Below are 19,318 nucleotides of genomic sequence, written 5' to 3' on the forward strand. Positions count from 1 at the left end.
GAGCAGGGTGGGTCATCTTTTGGCATTAAGCCATCCCAGGCTTTTGGGCTAAAGCAAAGCTGTAGGTACATGTTAGGGCAACAGCCACAGACACAATCATCACTATGTAAGGACCACTCCACATAGTGGGCAGATAGCTGACTGACCCCCTCCTCCAGCCTGTGCCCATATTAGTCACTCTCAGGAGGAGAGTGGGATAAATATAGGGTCTGCTCTGTGGAGGGCAGGTCCTCCTAAGGCTTTAGGAGTTTACAACAGAGACGGATACAGCCCATGAGAAAGGCAGGGAATTAGCTGCTGTGTATGTTTATGTGTGTCCACATGTCTGCAGGTGCACGTGGGCCCTGATGCCTGGAAGCATAAGCCATGAACATGCAGAAAAAAAATGACAGACAGAAGACCAAAGGGAGAAGTTATGTTCGTGTAGTGTCACGGTGAGCTAGCAGACCCACAAACCTCAACGTCCTCATTCAAGTCTGGCTGAAGGCCCGTGTCACACGAAATCTCAAGAGGTTACATGTTTTTGATTGTAATTTTAATCAAAGTGCATTTCCACAAAGTCTGCTCGATGCTAAACAGACTGTTGGACAAACATGGAAACTCAAATAGCAGATGAGGGCCTCTGGAGCAGAAGAGGTCAGGACCGATGAAGAGACAAAATTCGGGTCAAACTAAACATAGACTTTTGTTTTGCTAGTACAGTCGGCTTGCTGCCCTTTTCCCCTGGCTTCTGCAAGCATGCAATTAAGTACCACAAGTTTCACTACTGTTTCTTTGGTAATCTGATAGACAAAGGTATGAGTGCTGGAAATGAACATACCTGAGTCAGGCACTCGAGGCTATTCTCAGAAGGATCCGGACTACATTTTACACTTACAGTTACAGAAAGAAATCTTTTTTTAATGTGGCCGAGGCAAAATATAGATGAGCAGTGGTTGTACCTGGACACAATTAAGCACTAATAGAAACTTGGCAACAAACAGGATCATCTGTTTTGTCTGATATCAGGCGATTTACTTAAGCTAATTATACAAACTTCGAGAAACCTACTTAACGTTAAAGACAAATCGCCCACACACAGCCCAGGTAAGGACCTATAACCAGGTGCCTGTATCACTGTTCAGCTGATAGTCTCTTCTGCAAACGCTCAAACAAAACATCTTTGTCACGTTTCAGTCCCATCCGTTTGCTTTGGACAATGTGTACAAAACACAAACACGGATAAAAGTGGAGGAGAGGGTTTACCAGTATCTTTTAAAAACTGATGGCACAACAACAGTGTTCCAGGTGTCGTTTATCCTCAGGCAACACTTAAAGTCCAGTGACAGCCTCAAAGCCTGTAATTACGTGCAGAAACCTGGTTAAAAATCAGCATTTGTCTGACATAAACAGACATGTATGTGTGCACACAAACAGAAAAAAATGAAAGCACGTCCCCTGTGTCGTGATAAGGGCTCGAAACCATCTTTGGGCACTACAAAAAACTGCTGATCACAACAAGCCACTAGCATCATGCTGTATTTCAAACAAAGCCAGGAAGTCAGAAAGATTCCCACATCTGCTGCTGTTTACCAGACACGCGACTGCCAGTAAGCACTGTGTGCCTGTCTCAGAGTAACTTCTTCCCATAAACCAACCTTGTGCAAACTCACAGAAAAAAAAGAAAGAAAGAAAAACTATTTCCTTAACGAGTGGGTGCAGCTCTAATAAAAGCTAAACGTTCAGTTTACTCAATAACTTTGCTACACTGTCACGTGTAAACCAACTAAAAAACAATGCAATCAAGACACACACTTTGCCCTTGACTTTCCTGAAAACCATAATAGAGGGCCCGTTCTCATGCGCTCGCTGACTCCATGAAAACAGCCCGACACTGGAACTAAATACAAATTGGTTAATGCTGATTACATAAGCTTTTAATCTAGTTTAAGTAGTTTTGAAGAAGTTTTGCATTGATTTTCTTTTTCCCCCTCTTCCCCAAATTTGTTGAGATTATCTGAGACAGCACCACATGAGTTTAGAAATACTGGAACACAGTAGGCCTTTGATCTGTCCTGAAGAGCAGACTCGTCTTCACCACATGTACAAGTCAGCTAAATCCTTTTACATCTCTCAGGCAAAACCAAGCCTTCACCCAACTTTGCCTTGATGTCTGCAGGCACAGAGAGATAACAGATAAGACCACTGGATGATAAAGTAATCATCCATCACTGACATCTCAACAAAGGGCATTAGTTCTAATCAGAGGTGGGACCAAGTCATTGTTTTGCAAGTCTCAAGTAAGTCTCAAGTCTTTATCCTCAAGTCTCAAGTCAAGTCTCAAGTAATGTCAGGCAAGTCAGAGTCGAGTCTCAAGTCACTGGTGTAAAAGTCCGAGTCAAGTCACAAGTCTGAAACTTTGAATTTCAAGTCCTTTCGAGTCTTTAAAAAAAACAAATGAAAAAATAATGTTGCAGTTATGCTAAATGTAAATATTAGACCATGTAATTTTAAAATCTGTGTTTTTCTCAACACATACAAAATAGTGAACTTAGAAAATATACACAAATTGTGAAATTGCACCTCTTTAAAATGCAGCTCAATTAAACTTAGCTCCAAGAATAATTTTCACCGACAGTTCTGTATTAGAACTTCTAATACAGAACAGGATATATGGACAGCTTATAAAAAATTCTGATGAGCAGCCAGTTGTGCAGTACTATTATTGGTTTACCAGACACACAACAGTCCTAACTGTTTGGGATTATTTTAAAAGTCACATTCAGATGCTTATTGCTTAAATTAACTGTCAGGATCCAGGTGGATACGGGTCAGTTTGAGTCTTTTCCTTAATAATATTAAGACACATTAAGCCACTGACCTCAAACATAAAAGTTTAACTTGTCACATATTATAGCCAAAAGTAAAGAAAACTAAAAAATTATTTACAGTTTCTTCTTTCTCCACTTTATTTAACTCATCTTCCTCAAAAGCTCTTATTTCTATTTCAGTCATGATACTAAATACCAACATGCCCCCTGCCACATAAATCTCTTATTATGGCAATCGGGTGACCCCTTCCTTCCCCCCATTTCTCTCCACTAAGTATACCTAAAGAGGAATCCCTTGCTTAATTCCATGTCCACACCTGGAAACAGGTTGGATGATTCACACAGGCTGAAGAGCACTTATGTCTTAGTAAGGTCAAAAAGGGAGTACTGTGATGAGTAAGACCCTGATACGTCACCAGGAAATACATTCATCAACCCTGATATTACAAAACCCACATATTGCATCAATTCACTAGAACACCGAGTATTGTGGTAAATGATAAAATTGCTACAAGATGAAATAATGGTGACAATCTGGTGTGTATTTTAAATCTTTATTAGCACACTCGAGTTTCAGACAGTACGCCCACAGTCTACTTCCACGTTGGAGTTGAAGTTGTGCTGGAGAAATTTGAATGGAGACCCTGTTACTTAACGGCAGCTTCACTCTGTGTCGCAGTCCCACCTACTTATTGTTTTTAGTCTCACTCTCTCACACACACACACACACACACTATGTCGTCTAATTGTTTATTCAATACGAAACAGCCCACTGTCACTACTGTTCACAGCATGCCACTCTTGTGCAACTTACAGCTGGTTGATCTCATTTTTTGACACCACCGCGTCGTCGCTGAAGTAGGGTACCATCTTTGCCCCGCAGCAGGAGCAGAAGCTGACCGGCGACGAGCAGTCGGAACCGGCCACCGTGCCGAGGGTCATGCCGTCGAGGGCAGCGCGGAGGGAGCAGAGAGCGGCAGGTGTTTTTAAAGTCCGATGGAGAACTTTTACTCCTCTCCCACAGTCATCGCAAACAGTCTTCCGTGGGAGGATTTTACGGCGCGATTCGACAAAAAGTGAGGAAATATTCCTCTAAATATTTCACACACAAATAAGACGTTTCCAAATCGTAGTTCTGTTACAATAAATAAGGCAGGAAGATTGAAGCTAGCACGCCGTGTTCCTGCCCCCGTCAGCAGCGTATCACTGTCCAGTATTTCCCCAAGAAAGCAAAAGCCATTTTAAAAGAGGATCACCGCAGCGTTTTCTAAAAACATATTCATCCCTGCCACAAGAGGTAATATCCTTTACCATGTACAGTACTGAGGCGTATGACTTGGGTCAAACTCTTGCTGGAGAAGTCATAGCAGGGAGGAGCTGGAGCCACGTGTTTTTGGGAAATATGGGGAAGCCAATGAGGGCAAGAGGGAAGTGGGACTGACGGCACTAGCAGCACCTCTGCATCGACGCTTTTGAAAGTAAACCAGTTCTCTACTCCGCAGGTTTTTGGCTGCTTTGACTGGCTGAAGATACTGCTTCAGTGTTTGGTTAGAAGTTGGGAATTACTTAATGCCGCATCCATAATAGATTAAACACGGAGTGGTGCATTTAATAAGCCTAGTATGTTGAAGTTGCCAGAGTCAAGTGAGGCCCAGCAGCTGATTAGTTGTCCCGGCACAACAGGGTCAATAGAGGATCTATTCATTAACAAGCTAATGTAATAGAGGGAATAAAACTCGCATGGGCTTTTGGTTCTGCAGTCAGCTCACTGTGAAGACTTGTCTCCTCTCCAAACTTCCCTCCCAACACACAAACCATGTGGCTGGGTTACATAAGGAGCAGATAAATGAGAAACAGGCTGAAGTTATCTGGGCTGAGCTGCTGTAGCAGTGAGCCTGTAGTATCTAGGTAAAGTGGAGCCTGCCTTGTCAAGAAAGTCTGGGTGAGCAGTGACTGTTCCCATGAAGCTGGTCTGAGGGTATCAAGTATCAGCTGAGGTACTCCATGCTGTGAGGTGGGCACAGGCTTAAGGTTTATTTTATAGCCTTTTAAAGTTTTATGTTCAGTTGACGCGCCAGCATGCTGGGTCCTATGTAAGCTGCAAACAATCTGAAAAACAAGGTAAAACCACAGCGCACCCCCCTGCTGCTGCAGTCACACCAACGTGTGCCAAGTGCCTTAAATTCTAAACTAAAACATCTGTAGTAAATGACCTCTACCTCTACACAATGGAGAAGAGTCATACTGTGTTTACAGAGGGCTGGATTTTTGTTTTGAGTGTTTCCAAAGTAGTGCAGTTATCGGTAGGAAGTCTGAAAATAGGGCACTATTAAGAATACTGTTACACAATACACCTTTGGCTAAGCAATCACAAACTTTCCAGCCTGTAGTTCTTACATCCTGTTAAAGCAGAAAACACTGACTAACCTGTAACAGTAGCACCTGGAAACTTTGTTGGATGTACTAGTGAATCTTTAAAAAATGAGAATATTTGGGAAAAGGGGGGGGGGATTTAATTCAAAAAGGTAAAAGTTCATATATTCTATATTCACTGAACATTAAGTGAAATCTTTGTTTTAAATTTTATGATTATGGCTTATAGATCATGAAAATCTGAAATCCAGTATCTGAAATTAGCCTAATCCAGTTCATTTCAGATTTTGCAGTTAAGTACAAAACTTGTGTAAACATAAAAATAGAAGCTGTTGGTGTACCAGTGTCAGGTACAAAACTGTTGTGCCACTGTTGTTAGATTCACACTGCTAAACTGCATTGACTGTACTATAGTGCGGCACATTATCACTGAGTTGAGAAGACTTTCTGGTAGGGTTGCTCAATTAATCGAATTTTAATCACGATTACGATCTGGGCTTTCAACGATCATTAAAAATGACAGAGCCGATTATTAGCCCCTCCCTCATTTATCCGCGACACCTTAAAGGCCGGTCCGTGAAAATATTGTCGGGCATAAACCGGTCCGTGGCGCAAAAAAGGTTGGAGACCGCTGATTAAGAGGACCCGAGGGAAGCTCGGAAAGCTAAGCAGAAGTTATTTGGAGAGGAGAGTGACTGCTGTTGGTTGAAAAGAGAGGTAAAAAAAAAACTTCAGTGGTGTTGCACACTATTTTATATTATTTTCTAAAGTCATTGTTAACCCTTTAAAGCCGGTCAGAGCAGCATGCTCCGTTTTGTGTAACTATTTTTAAATCCCTGTAGAACCCGAACCGCATAAGCTAGCGCAATAATTTGTTTTGCATATGAAACCGGAGGAGTTGTACTTACATCTGATGCCATCAGCTTGTCCTCGGTCACGGTTTCGTTCCACATATAGCTTTGCAAAAATTGCATAAAAAGCACTTGCAGGAACAAAAACATAATATTCCAGAAACACGCTTTGCCGATCCGATCAGCTGTTCGTAACACTTCCCACAGTGAAACAGACGTCAGCGCGAACTGTCGCATGTCCGCCATTTCCTGGCCGAAAATGTAGTTTTTTACTTGTAGGCCTTAAAAGCCTATACTGGTCATGTTTGACTTTTCTGAATAGTTGCTGGGATGCTTAGAACTCAAATTGCACTGCTGGAAATAGTTTATTTTGATGCACCTGCTGTTTTCTTTGCAAATTTGCATCATAGGATTGTTTTTTTTGTTTTTCCTGCAGTATATAAAATTGGTGTATCTCCAAAATAAAACTATGAAGACACTCAAAATAAATTTCCTGTTGTTGTAAACTATTTTTTGCAACTTTTTTGTATTTAAAGTTTTGAGGGATAAACCTCTTAAATTTCTCCAAGTAGAAATATATGTAAAAAAACAAAACAAAAACGATATAAATTTTTTTTGTAGTTTATTGCACTTTTTTGCAATTAATGTAGTTACTATGGACTTAATGCATACATATTATTAAAATATGGGCTATAACAGTTATTTAGCAACTTGAAATGCTCCCACAAATGGCACTACAACATGTAAAAAAAATAATATAAGCTCTGGCGGACTTGGTTCTATAGTAGGTCTTAAAGGGTTAAATAAATATCGTCAAATAATCGCGATCTCAATTTCAGTGAAAATAATCGTGATTATCATTTTTGCCATAATCGAGCAGCCCTACTTTCTGGGCCTATCAGACCAATGTCTGATCCAGCTATCGGACTGGCACATCCGTTCACAAACTATTAGAATATTTTCAAAGCTCAATTCAAAAGTGTTTATAACTTCGATATATATATTTATTTATATACTCAGTATTTATTTGGGTGCCCTTTACCAAGAATTGCTTCAGCAATGCGCTGTGGCATGGAGGTGATAAGCTTATTACACTGCTGAGGCATTACTGAGACCAAGGTTGGCTTGACAGCAGCCTTCAGATCATCTATATTTTGGGGTAAGGTATTTGTCATCTTCCTTTTGGCATCTTAACTTATAGATACTCTGGGGTTCAGGTCAGGTGAGTTAGCTGGTTAATCAACCACAGTAATAACATGGCTATTTTTGGCACTGTGGGCAGGTGCTAAGTCCTCTTCAAAAAGGAAAATGGCAATTCTCTATCAGATGGGAGTACAAAGTGCTCTAAAATCCCCTGGTAGACACCTATATGGGCTATGAAACAACCATGACGACCCCAAATCATCACAGACTGCAGGTTTGACTTGACACATTTTGAATTGTGTGCTTCTCCAGTCTTCTTCCAAAGCGTAAAACCTTGATTTCCAAATGTAATTCAAAATTTATCTCAAAGAGGACCAACACTTCAGTTATTTTTCTCCTTAGCCCAAGTAAGATGATTCTGCTGTTGTCTCTAGTTTAGGAGTAACTTGATATTAAGAATGTGACAATTGTAGCCCGTTTCCTGACTACGCCTGTGCCTAGAAGCTCTTGATGCAATACTAATACCAGCCTCAGTCCACTCCTTGTGACGCTCTTGTAATTTCTTAAATCCAGTCCAAGTTGTTGACTTGGTTTCCAAAATGTCCCAGATTTTTCTAGGAAGGGCTGGAAAAATAGGTCTGACCCACAGATGTCCAACCTCACAACTTATTTAAATGTTCTGATGCTATGCTATGAAATGACACCTTCAGTGGCAAGATTGGGAATAGAATAGAATAGAATAGAATAGCCTTTATTGTCATTGTACAGAGTACAACGAAATTGGAGTGCCACTCCCTTGGTGCAAGTTTCAATAATAAATATAAATGTAAAATATAAAAAGTACAAAAAAAACAATCGTAAGTACTCAAACAATAGTATGTACAATATATACAGGATAGCAGCATTAATATAATGACAGTATGAATAGCAGCATAATATAATGACAGTGACGGTATGGAATAGGTTCAATTGTTTTTGTGCTTATTTACTACGGTGATAGCTCTGGGAAAGAAGCTATCCCTGAATCTGTTTGTCCTGGTTTTATGTGACCTGTACCGTCGGCCTGACGGTAATAGTTCAAACAGTTGGTTGCTGGGGTGAGAGTGGTCCTTGATGATATTGCCAGCTCTGCTGAGGTACCGAGAGTTTGCAGTGACCTCCAGGCTGGGCAGAGAGCAGCCAGTGATCTTCTGGGCTGTGTTGATGACCCTCTGCAGTACTTTCCTGTCTGCAGCTGAGCACCCTGCATACCATGTTGTTATGCCATACGTTAGGATGCTCTCTATGGTGGCTCTGTAAAATGTCACCAGCAGCCTCTCCTCCAGGTTGTTCCTCCTGAGCACTCTCAGAAAGTGGAGACGCTGCTGGGCCTTTTTAACCACCGCTGTAGTATTTGCAGTCCAGGAGAGGTCATCAGATATCTGCACGCCCAGAAACCTCATGGAGTGTACCCTCTCCACACAGCTCCCGTGAATGTAAAGTGGGGCCGGGTCTGCTCTGCCCTTCCTGAAGTCCAAGATAAGTTCTTTAGTTTTCGTGGTGTTCAGTTGGAGGTTGTTAACTGAACACCACTCAGTCAGTCTGTTGACCTCATCTCTGTAGTCCGACTCATCCCCCCTTGAGATGAGTCCAACCACTGTGGTGTCATCCGCGAACTTTATGATGGTGTTTGAGAGATGGGTAGGGGAGCAGTCGGATGTGTAGAGCGTAAACAGGAGGGGACTCAAAACACATCCTTGTGGAGACCCGGTGCTGAGTGTGATGGTGCTGGACCGGTGGGGGCCGAGTCTGACAGACTGTGGTCTATTTGTCAGGAAGTCCTTGATCCAGAGGCAGATGGGGGTGGAGAGTCCCAGGTGAGACAGTTTCTGGACCAGGATCTCCGGGATGATATGATTGAATGCTGAGCTGAAGTCCAGAAAGAGCATTCTCACATAGCTTCCTCGGTGCTCCAGGTGACTCAGCGCAGTGTGGAGCGCTATGGTGATAGCGTCCTCGGTGGAACGATTTGTCCTGTAGGCAAATTGGTGGGGGTCCAGAGTGGGAGGCAGACCGGCCCTGATGTGCTGACAGACCAGTCTCTCAAAGCACTTCATCACTACAGGCGTAAGTCCAACAGGCCTGTAGTCATTTGGGCTGGCCACAGCTGTCTTCTTGGCGATGGGGATGATGGTGGAAGTTTTGAGGCAGGGCGGGACGGTGTTTGATGACAAGGAAAGGTTGAAGATTTTAGTGAAGACTCCGGTCAGTTCGTCAGCACATGCTCTGAGAACCTTTCCATGTATTCCATCAGGACCTGCCGCCTTCCTGGGATTCACTGACCTTAGAACACACCTCACTTGGTGCTCCCTAAGTGTTAGTGTGCCAGTGCTGGGGGCGGGTGGAAGTGGTGTGGCAGCTGAGGGCTTGGTCGTCTCAAAGCGGGCGAAGAAACGGTTTAGATCCTCAGCCAGTGAGGCATCAGTCCTAGATGTTGCCTGGTTATTGCTTCTGTAGTTGGTAATGTGATTGATCCCCTGCCACATTTTTCTGGGGTCGTTGTCAGCAAAGTGATCTTCAATCCTCCTCCTATAGGCAGCCTTAGCTTTCCTGCTACAGCATCGGGAGCTGGGATGTTGTGGCTGATTGGTGTATGTTCTAGGTCCGCGAACAATTTAATGAGCTAGAGTTGCTCTCCTTAAACTGTGTGCCATTTTATTATCCCCTTCTCTGAAATGATTATGACATGTTATTGTCATTGTTTTATGAAGTACTCTTACTTATCTTATAAAAAATCTCCAAAAACAAACGTATAATCGTACTTTTGCAAGTAGTGAATGACTGTTAATAAAGCTGAACTCATGACAGTGAATGTAAACTTATGTCATAATAAGTGAGCTAAAATAAAACTACAACCCTAATTTGCATAGATCCAACGGCAATGCTACAACGCAGGGAAACAGACAACAAACCAGTTGCCAGAGTGTGTACGTGCCGATAACTCTGATTAAATCACATATGAAACAAACACACCAGCACTCCAGTCCTCAAACTATACTTTGCTTCACCTACGTGTCCCACTGACTGCTCTTGCATCACAGGGCAGGTTGTGTGCTCAAGTGCTCTTGTCATGTGGTTCTGTTTAGTGTCATCAAATTTACCAGCACCCAGTGGAAACCTATTTGTCTCTGGGATGGTAACCTGAGACCATGCTGTGGTGTTTAGTTGAGATGTGAACAAGTTGCACAACTGTTTCCCAGCTACGTCTTCCTTTATCACTTAAAAGGGAATTTCAAGTTGAAAACAAACTGAAGAACATCATGACCTACAATGCCTAAAGTTCAAATGTTTGCTGAGGACTTAGCCCAGTCAGCTGTACAAGCGCTTAGCTTTGGAGAAATGGCTCTAAAGCTCTGAACAGTCATATAAGAAAGACAAATAAGGCTCTATTAGCAAAAGATATTGAACAGTAAACCAAAAGTATACTTTAGATAAGGACAAGCTGAAAATAGGTGTGTAAGTGAAGTTAGCCCAGAACGTATTTCTGCAAATATAACTGCAAAACTGTTATATCTGTATTGTTATATCTTGCATTACTCAGTGACATATGTTATGTATGTTATATATTTAAACTTGTCAGAAAAAGTAAGGGAATGTGTGTTTGGTTGATTGTTTCTTAGTTGTAACAATGCGTCTTGGCAATAAATTTTATACCAGTGGAAAGCTTGTTATTTCCTTTAAATAATGCCACATTTGTAAGAAAATGCATTTGTGGGTTGAGGAGCAGAGTTCAGTGTGTGGGTTAAGTTGATGAAAAACTTGCCAAATCTTCTCAGCCAATGCTAAACAGCTTACTCTGCCATAGACTCTTGTGTGGTGTCATTTATTGAATTGGATGAAGTCTGAATAAACAAGACATATTGCCAATTTAACAATTTATTCAATTATCAAACAGGGGCCTCAATAACATGTGGAAGAGCCATACAGATCCACAACAACCTGGTTCCTCATCTCATGTTGGTTACCAACTTGGGTCACTGCTGTGGGATGTTATAACATTTGTCAACCAGTATTTGTCGCAAGTCAGACAGTGTGGTTGTGTTGGTCACTCTGGCACGAACAGTACACCCAATTGGCAAATGTTGTCATCTTGGATAATAGAGTTCAGTCCGAGACCAGATCAAGTTTTTCATGGGCACAACTCACATACTCAACTCTGCTGCTCAACCTACAAATGCATTTTCTTTACAAATAGGGCACCGATTAAGGAAAAAGAAGCAGACTTTCCAACAGTATAAATGAGCCTGATTTTGCCCGATGTTTCTTCTTGTTAAAAGGGAGCTTTTCCTTCTCACTGTTGCTTAGTGCTTGCTCATAGTGGGTGGTTTGATTGTTGGTGTTCTCGCTCTATTATTGTTTGGTCTTTACCAGACAATATAGACTGCCTTGAGAAGACTGTTGTGATTTGACACTATATAAATAAAACTGAATTGAAATTAAAATCAAATTAAATATGACTGTAACCCTTGGCTCTTCTGTGGAATTAACTGCATGCTGTTTGTGGATTTCCACTGTTTCCAACTGTTACATCACAGATTTTTTTCCACTGAGGTTATGGCTAATCCAGTATGAATTTCTTTCCCGAGAATTAGTTTCTCTTAATGAATAAGTCACAAAATATAGTTTTCAAAAAGAAAACTTACCAGGACCCGAATAGTTTTCCTGTTGTTCCAGTGACTCTAATATTTCCAATTTGCAATTGCATAATTCAGCTAAATTACAAAACTTGCATTGATGAACCATGATTTCCATTTTCTGCATTATAAAATTGTCAGATATTGTGCATGAAATGCTTATTGTCCCACAAGGCAGAACTTCCATGGGCGAAATACTGGAAGTACAAACTGTGCACTGCAGTTTCTTAGTGGCGGTGGGAACACATACGCCCATGTAGTCACTAATCAAGCACTCAATGTTTAAACAGCAGGTGTGCTGTAGAAAGACAGAAGGCAGGTGCAGGGTATAAATGACATATAACAGCTTATAAACTTGTTTCCACATGAGAAGTTGGTGTTTAAAGAGCATGCCGTTGGCTTGGTGTTGATTACTGCACCTCGCCCTTCTCATTCTAAGAGCAGGCCTGATGAACCTGCTCTGCTTGTGTGCACCTGTTTCAGAGTTCTCTATAAATCTACAACATGAACAGGCAACAAAAGAGTTATACAACGCAAGGGATTTCAATGGTCAAGGCAGCATTAATTATAAACAATACAATTTTGGAGAAACCTATTGTGCCACTCCTCCTCCATTAAAGGCCGTGATTATTTTAACATGCATTACCACAGCAAGGCTCTGTAGTACTTATGCCTGTGTGCTAAACTGGCCTTTCTGCGCTCCCGGCCTGTTGCCCAGTAATATAATAGATAATATTTTCAATTACATGTAAATCATTTCCAAATCACTCTATTGTACTTTTATTTACATTTGATGAAGCAGTCTACCCTTTTTTCTTTTTGGAGCTGTACTGCAAACAAACAACCAACACGGCAATACAATGACCCGTTTTGCACTCAGTAAAAAGGAAATGTTGTACAGCATGGACACAATAGACAGACAAGGTCAGGAGGAGGGCTGCTAAACAACAGGTCCTTTCTTCACACAAGCTTTTCTCATCCTCGGCCTGCTTTCTCACTACAGTAGATACAATACATTGACACAGAGCTAACTAAGGTGGCATTTTTGCTGATACATTGTGGCACTTTGTGAACAGCAAACCAAATAGGCAGGAGAAGGAGAAGTGATTGCGGGTATGCCTTTGTGGTTTAAAGGAACGAATCCAGCTTGTGCACCTTAGCATTTTGTGGGACAGCTACAAGATTAGACAAGATTAATGAAGCAGGAAACATCCAAGTTAATATCCCTATCCCATATCAATCTCTGTGCTGAACAGTACACAACACTGTAATGGATAATGTTGTAGAACAGGGTTAAAGTGAACAAATATTAAACCATTAAATGCAGGGATCTTTAAAAACTAATTTGACCAAACACTGAGTTACTCACATATCCCTGCAAATGATCTCTTTTGTGCAGCAGCCACAGTAAAACACATTTACCAACATTTATTCGAGCACTAACAGATTTACTTAGAGGAAAGAAAAAAAAAAAGAGGAAAAAAAGCCAAATGATGGCTTTGGGTAGGAAAATAAAGACAGTTTTTCTAACACTGTCCTTGACAGTCAGTGTCAGTCCTGAGGCAACAGTGTGTGGCAGAGATTCATTATTGCACTGCAGCAGTTATCCTTCATTGGTGTGGTGCAATGGGCAGAGATAGCTGTTTGCATCTGTCTGTGTGAAAAAGATGTTGACTGAGAGAGAAAGAGAATATGAGAGTGAGAGATACAGTGTGGGAGTCGGTATACAGCGAAAAGGAGAAGACAAAAACTCTGGAGAAGCACAAGAAAACGATGATGGAGAGAAAAATATTACTGCAGTACAAAAGGCCAAAGCCTTCCTCAGTTTGAACGGCTCCAGTGCAATGTTACTGGCCCATGCGGCTGTGTGAAGGCATACGTAGGTTGGGGAGTGCACAGTTAATTGGACCTCTGCTCTTGGTTAATACACATTGGGCGTCCCTTAGCAAGGTCCTTGGCTGCACCCGCATAAATGTGTGTGTGCACGCTCATCAATGCCTATGACTTCACCTCTGCTTTGAGGTATTACCTAACAAATAATCGGGACCACATGTCCTCGCGGTCACTATCGGGGTGTGTTTACTGTAGGAATGATGTCACCGTTTTTCAGCTTTCAAATATATCTGACAACCCCCCCACCCCCTTTTTTTGCATGTTCCACATTTGGATGAATTCCACTCTGTTCCAAGTTCGCATTATACATGCCCAACGCCAAATATTTTTTAATTTTTTTTTATATTTTTTTATATTGGGCCTGACAAAGTGTTTGTCTATGAGCAAGTTGCGGTGCAATCCAGATGTAGTGCGGCACGTACACAACTATGTTCAAAGGGTTTTAAATAAACATTCATCTAGTCAGAGTTAGCATCTGAATAAATGTCACTCCACCAGAATGAACCAAGATGGTAAATGATGGATGCAGTTTGGGGTTCAGTATGCCCAAGGACACTTGGACACATGGACTGTAGGAGCCAGGGATCGTTCCACCAACGCTCCGACTGGCAGACCACCTGAGCTCTACCAACTGAGCTCAGTCTCCCGTCCTAGTAATAAATAGGCCCGACTGTGCTTAGCATCCTTAGATTAACTTGAATGAAATCATAGTGATTCTGGGCCATGGTCAAAGTGCAAAAATAAAGAAAGAGAAAATAGAGAAGTGGAGAAGCTCAGGCTCACTGGACTGCTTCTTAGCACTGCTATTCAAAGATGAGGAAACACTAACACGGACTGGCAGGCAGGCAGTGTTTTGTTGTTTTCTTTTTTCCTCCTGTGACACGACTCCTGCAGAAATCTGTCATTATCTGGCATTTCTGTCATGCCTCCAAACAGGACAATCAGACCAGCCCTTTAATCTGCACTGACTGAACTGTCTGTCTCAGGCTGAGCTCAACACAGCTGGACTATATATGTGGAGTTTAGCTGCACTGCATCTTTACCTGCTGAATTACACAGTAACTACAGCAGTGACAAGAGGCAACGTAAAAATATGAGTTACACCTGATAAAAGCTTGACACAGAAAGTTAAACGACAAAGACATGCTACTTAGATTGCACTTCAAAGTTTAGATTAGTCTACAAAAGCCCTTTACAAAGTCCATTAAAGACGGAAAGGCTGCACATGCTTTGATGTTCCACTTCCTCTTTAATGACTGTGCACTAGTGTCTCAGAATGTAACGCAGGGAGAACATTTGAAGTGAGTGCGGTATCTTTGCGTAGCCTTCCCCACAATGGAGAGAAAATGTCTGTGTTGAATGGCAGCTAGTAGCAAGCCAGACACAAACATAACAAAGTGCAAGCTTTCAGGCTCTCCTCGCTAAAGAGAATTTCATTTCAATTGTGAACAGGGCCTTGGCCCAGGTTGCAGGATAATGACAGAGCCACCCGAGTCATGGAAACAAAAAAACAATAACAGCTGTGACGTCCTCGTCTTTTATGAAGACACAGATGCACACGTCAAAAGCAAATCAGCTAGACCACAACCCTCGGGCAGAAAGCCTCAAATTAACCGCAGCCTGCAATATGACAGGGACGGCCAAATATTGATATAAAGTTCTCACAAAGCCGCCATTTGTTTACGCCAAACAGAAAGGAACTATTTTTGCCATATCAAAACGCTCTGTGTTACACAATGTAAATATATAAGTAACTTCCAAATTTAGAATGAACGACTTGTTGTCTTAGCAGCTTACTGTTCGCTGTTTAAAGCAGAGGAAATTTGGCACTACAATGCAGGGACCGTGTGCGAGGAACATTTAGGAATAAACAGGAACACATTTTCATCCGATTCCAATTGATACATTTCCTTTGATTATGCTGTGACTAGAAAGATACAGCAACTTTTTCTAATGCTCTTACACATGGGAATTCTGGTCTTTGAATAGTGTTGCCTTAAAATAATGACAACAACAACAAAAACAATAATAATAATAATGTGACAGCTATATTAATGTCTTATAAACTGACAACATAAAATGTGCTTAAGCACTTAGAGGTAAAATTGAATAATACTGATGTACAGTCTCCCCCTAGTGGTCTGAGATGCAGTTTGCGTGGATCCTGCTAATGGCAGCATTTGAAAGTAACGGGTTGTTTAAGGAAACAAGAAACATAAGACAGAGGGGTGGTCTCACCTCCTGAGATGGAAGCGACGGTCATCCTCGCCACTGCCCGACTCCTGCAGAGGCAAACAATATTGTTAAAGAAAGCAGAATATTTATTTAACTCTTTCATCACCTTTTTCTGACAAGAGATGCTTGTATTTCAGGAAGAACAAAGATTATTTCACAACCAATGGGAGTGCGTCACATTTTATTAACTGTACATTATAGGAGCACTACAGTGGGTGGCAGTGAGGGCTTCCATGTAAAGCTCTTCATCTATGACTTCACTCACAAGACAGGGCCACTACTTCAAGTGAGGCTCAGAGCAGAGACCAGGGATAAAGGCCGAAACACACTGAGTGACCATGCCCCCGATACTCCCCACACCCTCGGGTGCTCTCTTCCCAAAACGCATGCAGTCATCCTCCCCCACCACTGGAACCAGCACAGTTTGCCGCACGCACATGCACGTGTTTTTAATCCCAGCCTTTTTTCAGTAATCCCTCACAAACTGAGGGAACTTTCTCTTTGGCATCAATCTGTCAATCCTGGGCCACTACCCAGGCCAATACAGACATGCAGTGTGCACAGACACGCCCAGACCGAACGATAATAAGATGTTACTTCAAGATTGATAATGGAAGATGGTGACAGGCGGGTAAGAGAAGGAAGAGCAGGCGGCTGCAGGCCAGAGCATTGTCATTTTCTTCTTGGTGTCCACAACCACAGATGCGATTAAGCCTAAAGAAGCATCTGGCTGAATGGTGCTCTCTACATCAACAGCTTATCGGCCTGCCTCCAAGGCAAAAATATTGTTTCTTGGGTGAAAAAGGAGTGCGCAGATGCATACTGCACGTACACACACACCTCTGACACAATGGCTTGCTCAGCAGATTTCAAAGGCAAATGTGAAACCAGGGCTCCCACCGCAAAGCAAGCCCACATATTCCTGATTAGTGTAGACGCTGCGTATTTGTGTTTAAAACAACATAAGGTAAGAAGGAGGCTACGTGCGGATCTCTGTGGTTATCGTTCCTTTGCATGGATGTGTAGGGAGTGGTTGCATAGCCAATGAGAATTGGGAATTCATAGTGCTGCTAGGCAGATTACTGTGTACTGCCACAGTGGGGAGGCTATTCCCTGCTGGGATGTGTGGAAGTAATGCTTTCTGTATTACCACAGGGTCAATCTTAAACCTTTATTTGATCCTGTGTGGATCAGACGTTTAGAGGGCAAGCATACAGGGAAATATTCTAACTATTATGGTGCGGTGGCATCCAAGCTGCAAGCCTCATGGCTGCTGAGTTCCTTCATAGGAGTTTTATTGCCAGTTCTCTCCCCATACAATGCTGCCCCTTTTCTCAGGTTTCTGCCCTCTCAGCAGCACACATCTCACAAGAGTCCTCACAAGGCTACTTCCCATCAGAAGCAGGTCTCATGACAAGCAGCTGGTAGCCTCAGCCTGCGACTCTTTTGCTGCCTGGTCATAAATTCACTAACAGCAATAAGTCCTGTGAACCATCTGTTTGGTTCAGCAAAGGCTGGACTTTATTAGGGCGTCCAAACTCTGCCAAGCAGCATCCCATGCAAATGTTAGTAACCATTAATAATAAGCCTAAAGATGCTTTTAAATCATTTTGTCTTGATGACAAATTTCCCCACCAGCATCAGCACCGGGATGTTTACTGACCATATATTTACTCCTGATCTATTCAAAAGAATTTGCACAGCTGTCCATGTGATTCTCCACCAGGCTGCACATTTTCTTCAATCGCATGTAAACTCTGCAACGCATTGTGATAATCAGAAGTCCTTGTCGGTATTTGTCTTCTTTTCTTTCTCAGAAAACAGCCTACCAGAGCAGTCAACATCTGTCCTCACAAACAGTACTTTGCACAAGGCATAGGTCTTATCTACTGCAGCCACGCCGTCACCCTGCACTCAAGCGCTTGAAGCCAGACGCTGGAAACCTCAGGCTTGTCAGAGGGGATAAGAGGACTGCCTTCCTGCCGGCTCTGACATGCCTGCCACACTAACCCGCTTCCCGGCCCCTTACTGTCTGTCACTCTACTAACCAGTGATCCGTTGAAGCTGTCTTGTTCTCCGGACTGCAATCCTATCCTACGTTTTACACCACAGAATACACAAACATAATGATGACTTTTACAAACACTTCAAACTGATTAAAAAAAACATCTGTCTGTTTGTCTGTCTGTCTATGTATGTATGTTGTGTTTTTGTAGTTCAGTTGATCTGAGACGACTTTGGGTTCTCCGGGAGGAAGTGAGTTAGCAAACATAAGCTCTACCTGCTAGCTTTGTTCCTGCTAGTTTCAAAAAAAGAAAAAAAAAAAACAACTTTTCACATTTAATATGAAGCTGGGATAGTGGCCTGTGTTTGGCTAAATAGCTTAAAACTCAAACCTCTATCTCTTCATCTCAAAGTAAGAGCTTCCTTTAGGCTTACAGTATGGGGCTAGCGGCTAGTAAAGTTAGCCACCCATGTAGGTTGAGTACAAACTGGGCTAACGGTAGGCTCACCGTGTCACACCAGCCGAAAGTGAGGCAAAACGTCAAACCAGTTTACAGATACTCACAGACACGCAGGGGCTGGAGGTAGTGCTCGGTGTCGGAGACCGCTGGACAGTAACCAGTGCCATCCCGACTGCAGCTGCTCAGACCTCGGTCACCTCGGAGAGTGAAACGACGGGATACCGGACATTATTTTGGGCAGACACTACAGTGCACCGTGCTCCCGAGGTTATTTCAACGGAGGTTGCTTAGTTGCACCGCTTGTGTCAAGTCGCAAACAATAATGAAAGTTTTGTAACATTTAGTTTTTCAAACGAAAAGTTGTATCCAGAAACTTATAGCAACTGAGGAAAAACAAACACAGCATTTGGCTATTTACTGGAGAGCCGACAGCTGAGGGTGCACTCCTAAGACGTCGAATTACTAATGTGATATTTTTTTGATAAGAGTATTTTTAGATACCAATTAATTCGCCCCTCTTCAAAGAGTCTAATTTTGTCTACTTTTATTTTGACAGGAGATTTCTAAATTTCCTACAGAGGCATGCCCAACATCTGTGCACTTTACACGTCAGCATCCCTCGCCGGTGCTATGCGCATGCGTCCTGTTAAACAGCTGTCAAACGGGCTACTGGCTGGTTGATAAATACACTTCAATTTATCCTAAGGTCACTAAAAAACGATAATTTACACTGAATTAAAAAAAAAAAGTATAAATATGGTCAAGTTTAATATATTCACCTAAAATACAAATACTCTTACCTAATCAGTAGAGTTTAGTATCTAGTAAGGCATTGTATTGTCACATATTTAATCGTCTGTGCTCATCTGCTCCTA

The 19,318-nt window shown here is 42.2% G+C and overlaps 1 protein-coding gene across 3 annotated transcripts in view; it reads right to left on the minus strand.

Annotated features, from left to right (window-relative positions):
* The window catches only part of ssh2a (slingshot protein phosphatase 2a), a 31,447-nt gene extending 12,710 nt beyond the window's left edge, over positions 1–18,737 (minus strand). The window contains exons 1-2 of one of the 3 annotated variants that reach the window (XM_004567006.5): positions 18,548–18,737; positions 15,982–16,025 (exon numbers count right to left, since the gene is read on the minus strand). In XM_004567006.5, coding sequence (XP_004567063.3) covers positions 15,982–16,025; positions 18,548–18,610 — 107 coding nt within the window. In that variant the 5' untranslated portion in view covers positions 18,611–18,737. The other 2 variants (XM_004567007.6, XM_004567005.6) reach the window with 2 other exon arrangements.
* Positions 18,738–19,318: the final 581 nt, after the last annotated feature.

The sequence above is a fragment of the Maylandia zebra genome, linkage group LG14, assembly GCF_041146795.1.
Source record: "Maylandia zebra isolate NMK-2024a linkage group LG14, Mzebra_GT3a, whole genome shotgun sequence".
NCBI lineage: Eukaryota > Metazoa > Chordata > Actinopteri > Cichliformes > Cichlidae > Maylandia > Maylandia zebra.